This window comes from Phocoena phocoena, chromosome 21 (genome assembly GCF_963924675.1).
Source record: "Phocoena phocoena chromosome 21, mPhoPho1.1, whole genome shotgun sequence".
In the NCBI taxonomy this organism is placed as follows: Eukaryota; Metazoa; Chordata; class Mammalia; order Artiodactyla; family Phocoenidae; genus Phocoena; species Phocoena phocoena.
The window spans coordinates 6,792,156-6,811,123 of record NC_089239.1 but is presented as its reverse complement, the minus strand read 5'-3'; the positions used below and the strand labels follow the sequence as shown (position 1 = coordinate 6,811,123).

The 18,968-nt window shown below is 39.8% G+C and overlaps 1 protein-coding gene across 1 annotated transcript in view; it reads right to left on the bottom strand.

The window, feature by feature from the left end:
* The window catches only part of NSD3 (nuclear receptor binding SET domain protein 3), a 103,992-nt gene that overhangs the window by 6,691 nt on the left and 78,333 nt on the right, over positions 1-18,968 (bottom strand). The window contains exons 14-18 of the mRNA XM_065899779.1: positions 14,712-14,858; positions 11,273-11,429; positions 5,691-5,893; positions 4,876-4,988; positions 4,029-4,298 (exon numbers count right to left, since the gene is read on the bottom strand). Coding sequence (XP_065755851.1) covers positions 4,029-4,298; positions 4,876-4,988; positions 5,691-5,893; positions 11,273-11,429; positions 14,712-14,858 — 890 coding nt within the window. The remainder of the gene's footprint in view (positions 1-4,028; positions 4,299-4,875; positions 4,989-5,690; positions 5,894-11,272; positions 11,430-14,711; positions 14,859-18,968) is intronic.

The following is an 18,968-nucleotide window of genomic DNA, read 5'->3' as shown; positions in this document are numbered from 1 at the left end:
GCCCGGAGTGGCTTTTCCTACACCCGGTTTGGACTTGGACCCCGGCTGCTGAGAACATTCTGCACCTTTGTATGGTATCACCACCCTCACCAGGTAGAAGATTTCATTGCCATCTTGGCTGCACTGCCACCTAGTGTTACTTTATTCTATGGCAAGTTTCCTTTAATGAAAACCTACAGAGCAGAATTTAAACCAAATCAGCTCCGCTTCATGTTTTTTTTACAAATTGGGATTCAAGTTAAGGTTTCATTTGAAGAAAGGGTTCTGTGGCTTTAAAGGCCTGAAAACCATTTATTATAGTTTATATTTACTACTCTATGAAAATTGGTGAATACAGAAAGGTGAAAGTGCTGATATCAAACATGAGGCGTGGAAGTCTCGTAAACTCGATACCATTGTGAATAAATGTCTCTAGCTATTCTGTTAAAGAAATATTTTAGGCATCCAAAAAGTGACCAATCTTTAGCCTCAAAGAGTTGCTCACTGGACTTAAAACCATTAACTGTGAATTCAATTATGGATAAAAATAACAAAATAAAGAACTTTTAGGGGATTCCCTGGTGGTCCTGTGGTTAGGACTCCACACTTTCACTGCCGAGGGCCCAGGTTCAACCCCTCGTTGGGGAACTAAGATACAGCAAGCCGCGCAGTGTGGCCAAATAAACAAAAAAAAAACTTCTAAAATGCTAGAAATCTGTCCTTAAAGGCAATGGCAAAAAGGCAGGGTTTAATTCGGTACTTAATGTAATTTTTTTAATTTCTAAGAAAGAAACCACATCATAACAGGAAGTCCCTTGTTTAACTCTGGCACACGTTTTTAGGAATTGTTATGTGTGAAAAGAAGGGGACTGACTGTGTACATTCAATTTGCTAGTTGGTTTCTGTCCCCTAAGTATCCCCGAACCTTCTCCATGTTGCTACGAAGTCTTTATGATCATGCTGTTCAGTGACTGTATATTTCTAGCTATTTTGTAAAACACCGATTGTCTTAACATTAGCAATTCCTCAAGTGCTGAAGTGCAGAATAATCCTGATTGTACTTTCTTTTCTCTTAATTATATCATTAATTTAGGAACTTAGAATATGGTTTAGAATAAGTGTTATTAAATAAATGTTATTCAAAGATGTTAACATGGTATTAAACTGGATAGATTTCAGGATGGCTCCCCAAACTCCCCTGAAATCATAAGCAAAAATTTGCAAGTGATATGCAGGGCATTAAAGTAATATCAAAACATGTGCATTATAGAATGCCATTCTAAACGCAGATGGCCTTTGACCAAGCGACCCAATCCACAAACCCAACGCATTGGCAAATCCTGTTGGCTCTACCTTTAAAATGTCAGAAATCCAACCACTTCCTTCCTACTCAACTACAACCCTAGTTAGTCCAGGCCACCAGCATCTCTCTCCGGGACTGTAATGGTCTCCTTTTTATTGCTCTCTCCATGATCATAAATTCCCCACAGTACAGCCCAAGTTATTCTTCTGAAGCCCAGACTCTTAAGGTGGCCCCAGTGACCCCTGCCTGCTGGTGCCCACGCCGTTGTGTAATCCCCTCCCCTGGAGACAGCAGGACCTGTGACTTGCTTCTAAGCAACAGAATGTGGCCCAAGTGACAGGATGTGATTACGTGAGTTTGTTACATGAGGGCTTCAGCATCCATCCTGCTGGAGCGTCTCTTTCCCTCGCTGGCTGTAAGGAAGCAAACAGCCATGCTGGAGAACCCCATCTGGCAGGGAACTGCAGGAGCCTCTAGAAGCCAAGAGCAGCAAGACAACAATAACCACAAACCCAAACCCAAACCACCTGATGCTCTCAGACCTAGCGCCGTGAAGACAGAACTGCGCCAGCATCCGTGCAAGCTGGGAAGCCGGATCCTTCCCTAGTTGAGGCACAAGAATGAGAATCCAGCCAGGTCAGTGCCCTGACCGCAACCTCGTGAGCCCCTACGTAGAGGACCCAGCTACGCACTGACCTACAGGATCTGTGGGATAGCACGCTGTGTGTTACGCTGCAACAGAAAACCAACACGTCGAGGCAGACGGACGCCCTCCCTACTAAACTCCGCCAGAAGTCCCTGTCCCGAGGCCGACGAGGCCCCGCACGACCTGGTCCTGCTGCCCCTCTACCTTGCCACCCGCCCACCTCCCCGGCCCTCCTCTGCTCCCGCTCCAGCTCCCTGCTGTCCCGGCGCAGGAGGGCCTTCACTCCGGCCTGCTCCTCCACGTGCCTGCACGCCCTCCTCGCTCACACGTTCGGGTCAGACCTTCCTGAACCCAGTCCCTGTCACCCCTACCCTCTTTGACAGCTTTATTTTTCTTGGTGGCATTTGGTGGTAAGTGGCGTCACATGTCTATCATCTGTCCCTGGTGGACTCACAAAGGTGTCCTGCTCACTGCTGTCTTCCAAGTGCCTAGAACAGCACCAGGCACAGGGAAGCCGCTGAACAAACACGTGCTGAATGAATGAGTTTCACCCAAGCAATCTGACCTACAGAAATAGATGACAGATGATCAACAGAATGAAAAAATGTGTGTGTGTGTACACACACACTCACACACACGCGCGCGCACACTCACACACACATACGCACACACACACACACGCGCACACACACACACATGCGCGCACACACACACACGCGCGCGCACACACACATATATTTACTGGAAAACAGGCTATGTAAATGATGGTATATTTTACTATGGAATACAATGAGACTATGAAAAACAATGAGGTGAAATCTGTATTACGACCATAAAAATAATTTTCTGATACATTAGGTGGGAAAAAAGAATAATATGTATGATTATATTGATGTTTAAAAAACCCTACAAATACAGAATATATGAATATGTATTTGTATATGTGTTTATGTGTAGAATTGCATAGAAAAAGTTCTAAAAGGCTACATACCAACCTATGGACCAACCTATGGAGACCAGGAATTGAGGGTGAAGGAGGAATTTCATGCTTTATTATCTTTTTTTGTATTGTTTGATTTTCTTTACTACATTATATGGTATTTCTTCATTACAAAGGTGATTTTTTAAAAGGCAGAAAAATGCCAAGAATAATTTTAAATTCCCACTAGGCCCGTCTTGTCTCACTAAACACGGCTCCAAGTTCTGTATGTTGGCAGGTGGGGGGAAGGGTGGAGGTGGGGACTTGTTTTAAAACAGACTGTTCAGGCCTGTCACCAATGTTTCAGGTGGCACTGTTTTAACAAGGAACCCGGAAGAGTCTCAGGATATCTAAAGGTTGAGAGCCACTGTTTGAATAGCAGGATTTACTGGTGATTTTCAATTTTCTTTGAGCTATTTGCATTAAAATATCTTCTACAATGGGCATGTATTTCTCATGTTAAACAAAGAGACTGCTTTGAAAAATTGCTTCAAAGTATAAGAATGAAGATAATTTATAAGTATCAAAGATCTCAACTTTTTCCAGTTGCTTCTGTATATATGATCTAGTTTGAGACTAGCAACAACTCTTAAACACGTAGGGTAGGAATTATGTCCATTTTAGAGATGAAGAAACTGGGTCTCAGCGAGGTTAAGTGACTTGACCAGGGCTTCATGGCTAATGAACTATGATGTTGGAGCAAAGTCCTGGAGTTGCTAGTTTCTGTCTCAGTACGCCCTTAACTTTACTCTTTTTCCTTTACAAATTTTAAATCTAGTTTGCTTAACAAGTAAAAATTATTTCAAATAGAATTACCAGTGTCCCTTCTCCTTTTTATGACCGATCATAGGAAATCCAAAGGTTATGTGTATTTTATTTTTTTTAATTAAAAAGAATTTTTTAACATCTTTATTGGAGTATAATTGCTTTACAATGGTGTGTTATGTGTATTTTATTACTACCTCTTTTTACTGCTCCCTCTTTGCTCAAGAAGTGCCAAACTCTCAGCTTCGGAAGTTTCAAAATTTTGGAATAAATCCCCATGTATTTAATCCTTATTGAAGCATTTCTAAGAGGCATAGGTCCTGGTCTGTTCCGCCACTGCCCCCATCCCACACTACCTTCTTGATGCTCCTTTTGGTCCTGAGGCCCCAGCCTCTCCGCTCTGTCTTGATGATTTCTGCGTCCGGGTAGAGCCTCTTGGTGAAGCACTGGTTCTGGCAGCGCTCCCCTGCCGGGCACACCTGCGGGTGACACTCGTACTGCAGCATTCTGTTCAGGCACTCGGACTCCAAGCCACACGGGTTCTCGTCAGCCGGCTTGCAGTTACAGCGGGGAATCTCTGACAGGTCTGCAACCTGGATCTGTACCTTTCCTATCACTTTGTTAGCCTGAACAACAAAATCACAAATGGGAGGGAGGAATTTCAACAGGACACAGGAAACACCCAGGCCCTCTTGGCTCTGCTACTGCCCTGTGGTGTGACCCTGAGAAAGGCTCTTTATCTTGATCATAACTTCCCCATGAATAAGCTAAGATTAATAGCTGTCTCTCCTTAGTTGACAAAAATATCAAAACCTGATGTGAGTTCTCACTTATTTATCCTGTGTATTTCTCCTTCTACCAGTTGATGACAATTTCAAAACTGAAAACCACTGTGGGCTATCTGGAAGAAAGGGGCTAAATCCCTATATTTTTATTTGGTCACACGGCAAACTGCTGGATCAAGAACAGGGTTTCCCATCAAACGTATTTGCTCCTCGGTGTGAGGGGCTCATCAGAGCCCCCATCATCCCAGGGCAGCAACCCCGGCTCATACTCCAGCAGAAGCTCTCAGGTTGTTCTGCAGAAGACTGGGTGGTAATTAGCAGAAGTTTTTATAAGACAACAAGGGCCTCTAACTACTAAGAGAGCAATGCATTTCATCTCGTCTGTCAAAGAGCAATGTTTTCACGGGTAAAGACTCACTTTGATGTGTTTGTAAGGAGGGGGTTTTCTTGAGTTTTTTTCAATCTCTAGTGCTTCTTTACTTTCTCTTTGCGCTTTCAATTCCTGGAAACGTTTTGCAGCTTCTTCCAACGCTGCCAATAAGACCAAACAAAGTATATAAATACCAAAAACCACATAAACAAAAACATTAAGAGATTAGTTCTACCCTGCCTTCCCAACGCACTGAATCTGGCCGGAGGGTTTCTTTTTAAAATTATATTCTGGAAATAACCATTTACCACGAGGACAGGGTAACACTGAAATAGGATATAACTCCTTTACGGCTGAACACTGTGCCCTGTGCAGGCTGTGGCTTTGGAGGAGAGGTCCCACTTCAATGATCAGAGGTTTCCACGTGAACCAGAGAGCAGCTCTTTCCCTCGTACCAGATTTAAATTCACTTTACTCTTACCCAGAAAGCTAAACTTCCTGGCAACTTGTTGCAAAAGCAGCTGTAAGGCTCTTCCTGGGAAGCATTTAGTCTTACTATCTTACAAAGGAGCTTCACTTGATTAAGAAGGCTATGTATTTCCAGAATAATCTCTATGTTTGTAGTAAGGTCACTGAGGGAACTCCTTTCACGTACACAGCACAGTCTACTACACTGAATGTATTTTTCCAGCTGACTGGATTGTGATGTGGTTCTCATGTAATTGGAAACTTATGGAGGCCGGATCATAACACCTGGTGAAAACTCTCTAACACCAGAAACACGTCTTATGCAAGTTAGGAGGTGTGGAGAGATCAACGAAGGGGTGTTAGTTCTGAGCCACTGTGAACGTTGTCCAACGTACCTTTTTTGAAGGTCTTGTTAATACTAGTCTGTCCCTCAGCAAAGCTTTTGTCTCCTTCGACGTAAGGGAACACTCTGCCCTGGTGTACCCAGTAGTAGTCGTGAGAACCGAAGAAGAACACGGGGAAGTCCCCCAGGTCATGCTTGAGGCCCTGGATGTTGAGTGGCACAGACCGGGGGTTGCAGATCTCCGCCGGCCACCACCTGAAAGCAGGAGGATGAAATCGCACTACGCTTTACGTGGCTGGTGGGAGCCAAAAAACAAAGGTTGTGTACTTTGCAATTTTCATTCAGAATCTAAGGACACAAAATACCTCGCTTATCTTTAATCCTGCCCAAACCACACGTCATTTAACAACACAATGAATGAATTAATGAATGAAATAGTGAACACAGACTAAACAAACTAGGCCCTAAACACCCAATCTAGTTTCTTCCTTAAAAAATTAATATTTGATATTTATAAAAGAATGTGTATCATGAAAAGAAAGCATAATAATAAAGTAACAATGAAACCACTATACAACTTAAGAATCAGAATTTACCAATAATATTCCAAACCAGATTTCAGCCCTAGAAAAGTCATGTTTTTCTCCAAATGTGACATTCTTAATACCAAGTCTGTCTTTATTCCTAGTAATCAAGGGCATCATTTGAGAATAAACTGATGCTACAGTAAAGAATGCCCACTCCCATTCAAACTGGTGTTTTCTGACTCTCTAATCAACCAGGATAAATACTTTTTGGTCAAATGTACTAGGTTTATATCAGTGTATATTTCAGAATCTAATTCATCTTAGATCATGATAAATGGGAGATTTGGGACAGGACTGAAAACATAACTGCTTCATGCGACGATGACTGTGTCCACAGCAATCACTGAGGGAACCACCTGTGAGGCTCACTGGACAGTTTCCCACAATTGGGCAAGTCAGGAATTGTAGTATATAAGATCATCGATACCAAGAGTAGATATATACAAACTTAAATTTCTTTCAGTCTCTCATTTATAGATGCCTAATAAAATTGTTTATTTACTGAACAATGACATTATTGAGAAGATAAATGATGGCACGGTCGCATTCCCAGATTTATAGTGCGACCATGAACACGCTTCACCTAAAAGCACTCCGTGTCCATCTAAGAGTTAATTAAAAACGTGGGTAGAAGTCTGTGCTCAAATTGTTAAAACAAAACAACACTCTTTTGTGTAATCAGTATTTAGCTCCCCCTCAAAGCAGGCTGGGCGGTGGTCGTATTTCCGGATCGCGTCAAGGCGTGCCGGGAGCACGCAATAAGTGCAAGCACTGGCTCGGGTAGACAGAGGCGCGCTTTCTGCCAGCCTTGTTCCAGGCACACACCTCCCCCAGGAAGCTTCACATCAGAATAACTAGCTATTGAAAAGAAACAGTTTCGTGGGGCCCAGAAAGGCCTGATTGGAAAAAATACATTAAGAATTAGTTCATGGATGTGAGTCTTTGCAAAATGAACAAGGAGAATATGCGCTGCATGTGAAATCTCAGTGAACTGTGGGTGGGGGCACTGCTTTGGGCTTCTTTAAAATGTAATGTGACAGCACAGGGGCATCAGCTCGGTGCTTTGTGACCACCTAGAGGGGTGGGATGGGGAGGGCGGGAGGGGGACGCAAGAGGGAGGGGATATGGGGGTATAGGTATACGTATAGCTGATTCACTTTATTATACAGCAGAAACTAACACACTATTGTAAAGCAATTGTACTCCAATAAAGATGTTAAAAAAATGTAATGTGATTAAAATTTAAGTATTAAAATTAAGTCAAATCTATTTTCGTATTCGTAAGTTTTTTATAAAAGGAAATATGTAATGTACGGCACAGTGACTACAGTCACTGCTAAGAGACTATATTTGAAAGCTGCTAAGAGAGCAAATTTTAAAAGTTCTCATCGGAGTTCAGGCTTTTCCGGCACTAGCTGTCCTGAACTCCTAGCTTGGCTCCCTGTCATAAACACTGCACCTTCCTTCACCACACACAAAAAAAGTTCTCATCACAAGAAAAAAAAATGTGTAACTATATATGGTGACGGATGTTAACTAGACTCATTGTGATCGTTTGGCAATATAGACAAATGTCGAGTCATCGTGTTGTATACCTGAAACTAATATAATGTCAATTATATTTCAAAAAAAAGGCAAAAAAACTTTTAAAAAGGAAATATTCTGAAGTGTGTTTGAAGATCTAAACGCTCCTTACACTGTTTTAGATATTTCTTATCCAGAAATGTCTTATCTATTATTTGTCAAAACTGCACCCCTCCCCTCCTGGAAGGATATATATTTTTAATTATAAAAGCAATGTGTGTTGGTCAGAATCGCCATCACTAAGAAGTCTACACATAACAAATGCTGGAAAGGGTGTGGAGAAAAGGGCACCCTCCTACACTGTTGGTGGGAGTGTAAGTTGGTGCAGCCACTATGGAGAACAGCAGGGAGGTTCCTCAGAAAACTAAAAATAGAGTTACCATGTGATCCAGCAATCCCACTGCTGGGCATATGCCTGGACAAAACTATAATTCAAAAAGATACATGCACCCCTATGTTCACAGCAGCACTATTCACAATAGCCAAGACGTGGAAACAACCTAAACGTCCATTGACAGATGGAATAAAGAAGAGGTGGTACATATACACAATGGAATACTACTCAGCCATAAAAAAGAATGAAAAACGCCATTTGCAGCACCATGGATGCATCTAGAAATTATCATACTAAGTGAAGAAAGTCAGAAAGAGAAAGACCATATGATATCACTTATATGTGGAATCTGAAATATGACACAAATGAACCTATCTACAAAACAGAAACAGACTCACGGACATAGAGAACAGACTTGTGGTTGTCAAGGGGGCTGGAGGGGAGGGAGAGGGATGCACTGGGAGTTTGGGATTAGCAGATGCAAACTATTATACATAGGATGAATAAACAACAAGGTCCTATTGTACAGCACAGGGAACTATATCCAATCTCCTGGGATAAACCATAATGGAAAAGAATATAAAAAACAAATGTATATATGTGTATCACTGAGTCAGTTTGCTGTAACAGCAGAAATTAGCACAACACAACACTGTAAATCAACTACACTTCAATAAAAAAAAAGAATATATCTTTAAAATTATTAAATGTAACTTTATGGAAAAAGAAGCAATGTGTGTTTCTTTTAAAAATTAAAACAGTGCAGAAATGTATAACAGAAAAACTGAAAATGGCTCCCCCTTATAATCTCATGCCTCAGACTATTAACATTCGATGTTTTTTTCCAGGTAATAATAAAAACATATTATATCTAGATCTACAGTTTTTAAAAGTTGTATAAACACATGGAGAGATAATGCATAGACTGTTTAACATAATTCCCAGAATTAACTATATATTGTGGCTACCCTCCCATGTTACAATACGCACCTGCACTACCCTTCTTTTGGCTTCCGGGTATTCTACAATATGGATACACTACAATTTATCTGACAAACACCCTGCTGACTGAACATTTGGATTATTCAAATTTTTGCAATTAGAAATAATACTGCAATGAACACCCCCAAAAGTACATTTCTGCCCGTTTGTCCAATTCTTTTCCTTAGATAAATTCCCTGAAGGGGAACTACTGGGTCAAAGGGATGCACAGTTACAAGTCTGATACGTGATGCCTTACTTGTACAGGAGCACTTGTCTCCCCATGCCCTCCCGAGCTGCAAAATTATTCCTCTTAAACCTTTGCAAGTCTGTTAACTGAAAAATTAACTCTTTGTTTTTAATGTACATTGATTTTTAGTGAGGCTGAGCATTTTTTACATGTCTATTTTCTATTTGCTATTCTTTTTTTTTTTTTTTTTGTGGTACGTGGGCCTCTCACTGTCGTGGCCTCTCCCGTTGCGGAGCACAGGCTCCGGACGTGCAGGCTCAGCAGCCATGGCTCACGGGCCCAGACGCTCCGCGGCATGTGGGATCTTCCCGGACCAGGGCACAAACCCGTGTCCCCTGCATCGGCAGGCAGACTCTCAATCACTGCGCCACCAGGGAAGCCCAGCTCCTTTTTCTAGGGAAGGTATTTTTCTTTCCTTACTGAGAGTAAAAGAGTTCCCCTGGTTTGATATTTGCCTTTTAAAACTTTGTATCTTTTGCCATAAAGTATAAAATTATTTATGTATTCAAACTGTCCATTTTTTAAAAAGAACTTGGAGGTTTCCCTGACATATGTTAAAAAAAAATAGCTGGGGGGTGGAGCTTCTCAATGCCCCTTATCTCAGCTAAAAATTAAGTTTTTAAGGTTAAATAGGTAAGCAAGCAGTGTATTTAAAACAGAGAAAATGACACAGCCCTTGTTAAAAAAAATTACAGTATGTTTGAAATTCTACAGAAACATATTATACTTAGGATTCTAATTGAAAAGCAGAACTCTACTGTGTGTGTGTGTGTTTGTTTTTTAAACCAAGGATGGACTTACACTGACACATCATAATCACCTAGTTTACCTTCGAATTCACTCTTGGTGTTGTACATTTTATGGGTTTAGACAAATGCATAGTGGCATTTATTCATCATTATAATATTATACAGAGCATTTTCATTGCCTTCAAAGTCCTCTGTGTGTTCTCTTGAATAGTATCTATTTTCTTAGTAAAATTATAAACATATGCCTCAAAATGTAAAATGCAGAGTTTAAAAAAACATCATTATTCCCGTTCACTTAAAGCCTTGTTAAAAACAGACTTCTTAAAAGGAGGAAGGGGCTTCCCTGGTGGCGCAGTGGTTGAGAGTCCGCCTGCCGATGCAGGGGACACGGGTTCGTGCCCCGTTCCGGGAAGATCCCACATGCCGCGGAGAGGCTGGGCCCGTGAGCCATGGCCGCTGAGCCTGCGCGTCCGGAGCCTGTGCTCCGCACCGGGAGAGGCCCCAACAGTGAGAGGCCCGCGTACCGCAAAAAAAAAAAAAAAAAAAAAAAAAGGAGGAAGATTTATTAAAATATTGGCAATCACACATACTTCTTGCTTCATTCCCTTAAGATCTAAAGGCTCCTAATGAAATAATCTCTCTCTTTAAATTCTAAAAAGCTCTCTCTTTGCACACAATTTAGAGCTTCTAGCTAGAGCTATAATGGACTAGATTTAGGGGTAAAAAGAGCTATTTTGGCCAGGATATAAACTCTTAACTTTATTAGAAATCAGAAATTAATATAAATCTAATTAGAGTACAAAAAAAAAATTTTCCCCACTCTCCACATGAAACCTTTTATTTTAAAATCTATTAGTACCATAGTTCATTAGGAAAAAGTAACTTTCAGAACTTAAAAACAAAAGTCAACCAACTAATAAAAAATATCCGTCAAAAAAAAAAAAAAAAAAAAAAAAATATCCGTCAACCACTAACCTTCCCAGTCTTCTAAAAACCCAGACTCAAAATATGTTTCTTCTCTTTCTTTTCCTAAGGTGCAGCGCCGTGCTGCTGCTGAGATTCCTACCTATCTCCTAGCCACCTGGTGTACAGGTTATGAACTACTGAACAGTAACTGAATACTTCCTCTTTGTCCTTGGAAAAACTTGCCTGTAATTTCCCAATTTGACCCAAACAATCTGCTTGTAATGTAGTTTCTTGCCAGCTTTACAGTCATTGCAATTCCAGCAGCCTTCTGGCATCTCTATGCTCAGGCACTCCGGGTGGAAGGAAGCCGGGCACGACTCACAGCAGAGCAATCTTCCACCTTGAAACAAACAAACAGTCTTAATAACTGAGAAAAGAGGAAAGAGAGAGAGAGACAAGAGAGAAAGTTATCTTTTACCTGCATTAAATTTGATTCAGATTGAGGGAAATTAACAAAGGGATTGAGTTATATTTTAGTGATGGATTAAAATACAAAGCAATGAACAGATTTAGCTGAAGTAGCCCTTTCCAGGGAGGGCTTCAGTGGCCAGAAACTCAAAGCCTTTGAGTAGTAGGAAAAACATTACTCTTTATCCCTCTAAAATGTGGGCTATTGAAGTACCAGTTTAGCAGGCAGCTAAGACTATTAACATATGACAAATAGAGCATAAAATCTTTAGACTGAGTAGATTTGAGAACAGATTTTCAGAGAAATATGTAGCAACTCTCGTTTTCTCCTTGAGAGCTAAGAAAGCAAGCAATGGTCATCTTTGTATTTTAATCCAGTGGCACAGTTAACTACATCCCTTTATAACAACATTAGCAAGAATGAAAACAGCCAATAGGTTGACCAGTACTTTTTTCTTCCCATGTAAGAATACAAAAAAGGAAAAGAATCTTGAATTGGTGATTACCTTATCATTACCTTTTCAGTGAAGACAAATAAAGTCAAACAGGCTATAAAGCAGTGGTTTGCAACTTTTTCATCACCAAGGATCCCCTTTCCCTTTCTCATGGATCCATATGTTTTCAAATATTTTACCAAACAAAAAAACCACCAAAACCAAAAAACATTTGAAAAGTAACTATTTTCTTCTGCTTTAATTAACCAAAGAAATATATAACAGCCAATCAGAGCTTCTGATCCCAATAACAAAACTGGTATTATCACATTAAATTGCTAAAAGCGTAGCCAAATATAAAGAAACTCACACCACTGTATTTTACACAAATGTCTGATTCTGTTAGACTTTCTGAACTGTTAAATATAGTTCAGAATTTTGTTTGTAATATTTCCTGATGTCATATTGAGAACCACTGCTTTATAGCATAAAGTAAGTAAGCATCAGTGTAGAATCAAGTACCACACACAAGGAGATGCCTCCAAGTACCCTAGCAAAATCCTCTCCTTTTAAATACACAAAACGATCTCTGGATCAAGACCAAAGCAGGTGCGGCAAACAAAACAATATTATTTTTAAATCCAAAAAATTAAAGAGATTTCGGGGAGAAATCTCTTTATTGTTGTATTTTCTCTTTATTGTTGTATTTCAACAAGTGACAGAAAAGAATGTTAACCACTGAAGATGAAATGCAATAAAGACATTTACTGAAAAAAAAAAAAAAAATCTTTCTATTGGAAAACCAAGTCTACAACCCATGAGTGTACTGAGATTTAAAGTCTCATAAGCAAAAGGTTAAGAGCCCTCTATACAACTTTATCAAGTCACATGCTCCAACCTTTTGAGGGTTTGCTATCAATTTTCCAGAAAATCTCGTCTTCCTGTAGACTTTCAAACTTCTAACTGATTAACATAAAAACAAAAAGAAAATCCATATACAATCAGTGATGAATTAAATTACTATATTTCCTCTGCTTAAAAGCTTTTACTTCAATCATTGGGATTTTCCCCTTTGTCTGCAGATCTCAATATGGATTAATTGTTCCAATTCTCCAACCTAGAGATTAGCTGCCTGAGTGCTCTTAGCCTAGGTAGGGAATTCTTCTGTAAGTTTAAAGTAAAATGAGATAATTCATTTTTCCATCAGAAAGAAATGACCGATAGGAAGAGCGGTCTTTGCAAATACCTTTAGAAGACAAGTGATTATTAGGGTTGGTGTGGAAAGGTCAGTCTGGCCATTTTTTAACATTATGGAACAGTCCTAAATTTTAAGTCTTATTTCAGAGGAAATACAGACCCTGAATCATCAGTGAAAATCATCACGATTTTTTGACAAAAATACACAAGGGAAATAGAAAAATAAAAATATGAACAATCCACCTTGGTGCTATGCAAGAAAACTGCTTTAGGATGCGAGAGAAGAAAGATATGGTTCAAGCTAAGCAAACAGAGGGCTCAAAATAATTTCAATTCATGTCAAGGTCAATACCGAGTACTGAAAAGAAAGTAAACGACAATTGAATTAGTCTAATTTTATAAAGGCGCCAGCAGGAAAATAAGGCATTTCCTAAAATGCCTCAGGTAGTCTAATTTTATTGCACTATGGAATTAGTCAGACCCATGTCCATCTTTGTTTTGGAAACAGTTGGTATCACCAGTAAGATGCCATACTGTGACTTCAATGGAAAACAGACAAAAGAGTCAACAAAAGTCTCTCCAACCTCCCTCTTCATGGGTTCTAATCAACTTGCTTAGTTATACTTTCTTTTAGTCATGGGTTGCCACTTCAGATGTCTGACAAACAGCAAACATACGTCATCAGCAGGCAACACAAAGCATGAAAAAAAAAAAAAAAGAATTAAATTTTCTTTAAAGATTCTGAGCCTGGCCTCAGATCATAATGGCAATGTATACAGGAAAAGGCTTTCACCTTCCAAGTTATTTATTTTACCCTCTGGGATAACTCCCCAAATAATACATTATTGTTCAACCACTTTTTTCCCTTTTATTACATGTAGGCTATATAAAGCAAAACACAAGATTTTTCTTCCATAGATTAAATTAACTTGGAGAATATAAATATACATTTAGCTCTTGGATCTCAGTGGATAAATTATCTATTAGCAATTCTTCAATTCAGCTGGGCTGCCTTTCACTATCCAGTATTTGCAGCATTTTCCCAGCTGCCCACCAATGTCTCCTAAGAGAAGGGCAACTAGTTTTCATAGCACCATAACAAAAACATTTAAGAAACAAAATGATAGAATGTATTTCAGAATCAAAATTTTAAGTGTCAGTATCTTTGTTTCCCTCTATAACCTGTCTTGTTATTTAGCTGAAAGTTAGTAACAAATTATATCATGTCTATTCTATTCTAACATGAATGATACGGTTCTACATCAGGCAAAAGAGAAAGAGCCCTCAGAACATGCTTCTATATTAAGCAGAATCCTAGTCTTTCAATTTTAATGACTATAGATATACGGAAGGTGTGCAAATTTATTCAAGGAGAAGAGTAAGTAAAAATTTGTCATAATGGAATTATTTTAAGCCCTTTTTAATAATTTTGCAGCCATATGAAGACAGCCACAGCCACCAAGGTAGAATTTACCAAAAGCAACAGATGGTGCTTGACAGGCATACATTTCCCCCCTTCATTTAAAGAGAAAAAATAGGAAATGCAAAAATAAAAGTAAGAGATAAACTATTTTGATTATTACCTTTCTCACATTTCTTTTTGGAAGCTGACGAAGAAGGAATCATAGGTAATTTCATCAACTCTGCACGATTTGATTCGTTCAGTAGGTAGTGGGACTTATAGGCATAGGAACTGAACATGGGGTCTGAATGGTCCTGCACTATCAGCCCTATACGAGACAAACAGAAAGATGTGAGCTGCAATGAAACTACCCATGATTCCGTGAGGAAAAAATAAACCAACACCTACTATGTAGCTGTGCTTAAAGCTGGGGGGGAAAAGAATAGGAAGAAAAAGAAAGATCTGACAGACAAGGCTTTCCATCGTTATTAAAAGGAGTTTAAGCTACTCAATGCCTTATCCCTATACAGAAACCTATATACCCAGAAGGAAACTCCAATTTAATTTGAGGATGTAAACTGCTTTGACGTCATTCTGAAAACCCCCTCTGGAAAACAAAGCTACATTCCTTAAGGTTTAGAAGTACTATGACGACAACCCAAAGAACAAAATGATGTATCACTTAATTGCTGGAAATAAGAACTGTCTACATGACACACTAGAGACCCTGGTCACCTTCAATACATCAAGCAGCGCTGAAAGGCAGAATTGGGCTTCTTCTCCTCTCTGCTCAGATCTTTAGATACCCTCAAATTCCAGCTTTCTCAGCCAGATAATGAAGCTTTTCTCTATCCGTATGATACATGACTTTAGAGAAGATATAAGTTGTTAAAGTTCACTGAGGTAATGCAAACGGTTAAAGTTTTGTCCTGCCATGATAACTGACTTAAACGCTTACCAACTTAAGGGTTTATAAAAACAGTCCTTTCAATCTACCAGTACAGCTGTCCTGTTGGAGGAAAACAGCATCTGCTCTAAACTACCCGTGACACCCACCTTTCCCCTGAGTTAAGTCCATCCTGTAGCTACGGCCACTCCTAAACCCAGGACCTCTGAGACCAGGGAAACTTTCTCTATTTGGTTACTGGTCAAATCATGACCGCAGTTTCACAGAGATCATTTTGAGAAGAGGGAAGAGTTTTGTTTTTAAAGGGGTGACCATTTACTATTTTCTGTGGATTTTATCTTCATTTGATGCTATCCTACACTGAGGCAGATTCAAGAAATAATGATATTTCTCATGTGAATGGAACTTGAAATTGCTAATTGGCAATACATAAGAATTTTCGAATAAAGGTTATATAATGTTGAATGAACATTTCATACACTTAACAGAGAAAAGTGGGCTTTTAAATAAGAAAGAACAACTTAGAATATTAAGTAACTTTTATTTTACACCACCCTCCAGATGAAAGGAAATGCTGAAGAATCTATACTACACTGAAATATAACTGAACACACCCTATGGCACCATGGGGGGCAGGGGAGGAGGAATGTTTCTCTAAATGCTGAAGCATTTCTAAAAATACTTCCAGATATTTCAGTCCTAAAGATTAGCTTAGGGCTTCCCTGGTGGCAGTGGCTGGGAATCTGTCTGCCAATGCAGGGAATGCGGGTTCATGCCCCGGTCCGGGGGGATCCCACGTGCCATGGAGCAAACAAGCCCGTGCGCCACAACTACTGAAACCTGCGCGCCTAGAGCCCGTGCCCTGCAGCGAGAGAAGCCACTGCAATGAGAAGCCCGCGCAATGCAACGAAGAGTAGCCCCTGCTCGACACAACTAGAGAGAGCCCGCGTGCAGCAACAAAGACCCAATGCAACCAAAAATAAATAAATAAACTTATTTAAAAAAAAAAAAAAAGAATTAGCTTAATGATTTTAAACAACCAAGAACTAAGACAAAAATCCTCTGTGCAGAGGGAGAAACTGTACGCGACAAGAAACAAAGGCAAAACAAGTTGAGTTTTCTAACAACAAAACATAAACAATTGCAGTATCCCTTTTCATGTGTGGATTTATTACAGCTAGATCTCCTTAAAAAAGAAGACCTCTATAAATTCTGGTAAAAGAACACATATCATTTACTTCTGGAGAACTTTTAAGCCCTTCTCAAATCCCAACATCTGATCTATTTAGAATAAGTTTCTGTAAAATGCTGGAAAGGAAAATGAGAGTTTCTGTTTACTGTGCAAAGTTGCAGTTAAAATATTTGGGGATTAAATAATCTTGCTCTTTAAAGAGGCATTTAAATACAGCACATCTTTCAGAATAATTGCCAAATTGATAAGATGCAAACAGCACCCTGTTGTTAAAACATGAGTTTTCCCCTCATTTCCATTATCTCAAGCTTTTAATCAAGGCATATAACTTAAACTTAACAAAATGGTTAGAAGTTTCTCTAAAACTAGGTTCCTTGACAATGGGTCATTTTCTGTCTATCTTAAAGTAAAACACCTGCTTTAAAGGTCACCCAATTATTAAATGGAACAGAGCAAAAGAAAATATTGGTTGATACACTTAACTGATGGTACTTGATTCAGAATACACTCCAAAGTAAGCCAACATGATAGTTTTAGACTTGGTATTTAAAATGTTGGCTCAGTTACTTACACACACACCCACACACACCAACACACCTATACACCCACACCCCTCCAACCCCTCCTAGTAAAAGTGAGTAAAAGTGAGTGCCTAGAAGGGTAGAATAAAATATTTACAAAGTGATAGACTTTATGTTATCACTGACACTCATCTATTTGAAAGTCCTAAAGCTAGTCATTCAGTTGATAATTCAGTATTTTCATCCTAGCATTATTTTCTTAGGAGTGGAGAGATGGAAAAGGCACGTGACTTTTTATTTCTTTGGCTAATACAGTGTGGCACAAAACACTTCAGACCTTCTTCCCCCGTGCCATCCAGACTTCAGAGCAGGACGCAGCTGTCGTCACTACTCTACACAACACTTCCTTCTACCTGCAGACCGCCCCGCGCACTTTCAAACTGAAAAACTCAAAGCAGCGCGTACAATGGACCCAGGAGGCTGCCATGGAAAGGACTACCACTTACTTAATCTTGTACCGTCCACCCCCTCTGGTTATTTTTCTTTTTTTTAATGAGAGTTTCAAAACCAAAACAACTCAAGATCTATTATACTAGCTAAATTCTATTAAAAATACTCTATAGTACTTTCACCAAATTAAAAGAACTGTCTCCTAAAGCAAAAAAACAAAAACAGGAACCTCCCTGGTGGCGCAGTGGTTAAGAATCTGCCTGCCAGTGCAGGGGACACGGGTTCGAGCCCTGGTCCAAGAAGATCCCACATGCCGCGGAGCAACTCAGCCCGTGTGCCACAACTACTGAGCCTGAGCTCTAGAGCCCAGGAGCCACAGCTACTGAGCCCCCGTGCCACAACTACTGAAGCCCGCATGCCTGGAGCCCGTGCTCCACAACAGGAGAAGCCACCATGATGAGAAGCCCGCGCACCACAATGAACAGTAGCCCTCGCTCGCTGCAACTAGAGAAGGACCGTGCGCGCAGCAGACGACCCGAAGTGGCCAAAAATAATGTTAAAAAAAGATAAATAAATTAATAAAAAAACAAACAAAAAACCCAAAAACAAAGAAAAAACAAAACATGATCCAAAACTTCATTTTCAGTATGGGCTAAATATAATCTAACAGGCCTGACATGCCACACAGTCCTTTCAAATATTTCACACTAAGGGAAGTTTAGAAAACTTAGCACTTATGAGTAAACAAAAAAACAGCACTTGGGGATATCAGTTGTTTCTAAAATGCTTACTAAACACTAAAAATTCTTTTATTATAATATAGCTGAGACGCTCTGTAAAGTTGGGTACTCTGTATCATATTCAACTGAAAAAGTTCTACTTTATATTTATTACGAACTCAAGTTCACTGATGCCCTCAGGGACGCAATATTGTTTTGAAGTGATCAATCTTAAGTGGCAGACTTAAATATCAACAGCTGGCAAGTAAGAAAGCCTGTACTGCAGGCTCTTAACTAATAAACCACATATGTTGCCTTGGCTGTATTCCACCAGGTCTTCCTCAATGCCAGATCAAAACAGGATAAAATACAACATAAACAATTAAAAAATAAATGTGCTCTTCTTGCCTTCCAAGTGAAATCTCAATTAGTTGAAAACTCTGGATTAAAGAATATGACATGGGAAGAGTCTACTTCGAATAGAAGAACTGTTTGCACAAGGGAAGAGAGCTGATCCTTGAACAATGCCGCGGTCAGGTGTGTGGACCGCCATGCACTTGGAATCCCCGGTAACTTTAAGTTGCCCCCCCACCACCTGCGGATTCCACCAACCTTCAATCACGTGGTACTGGAGTACGCCACTGAGAAA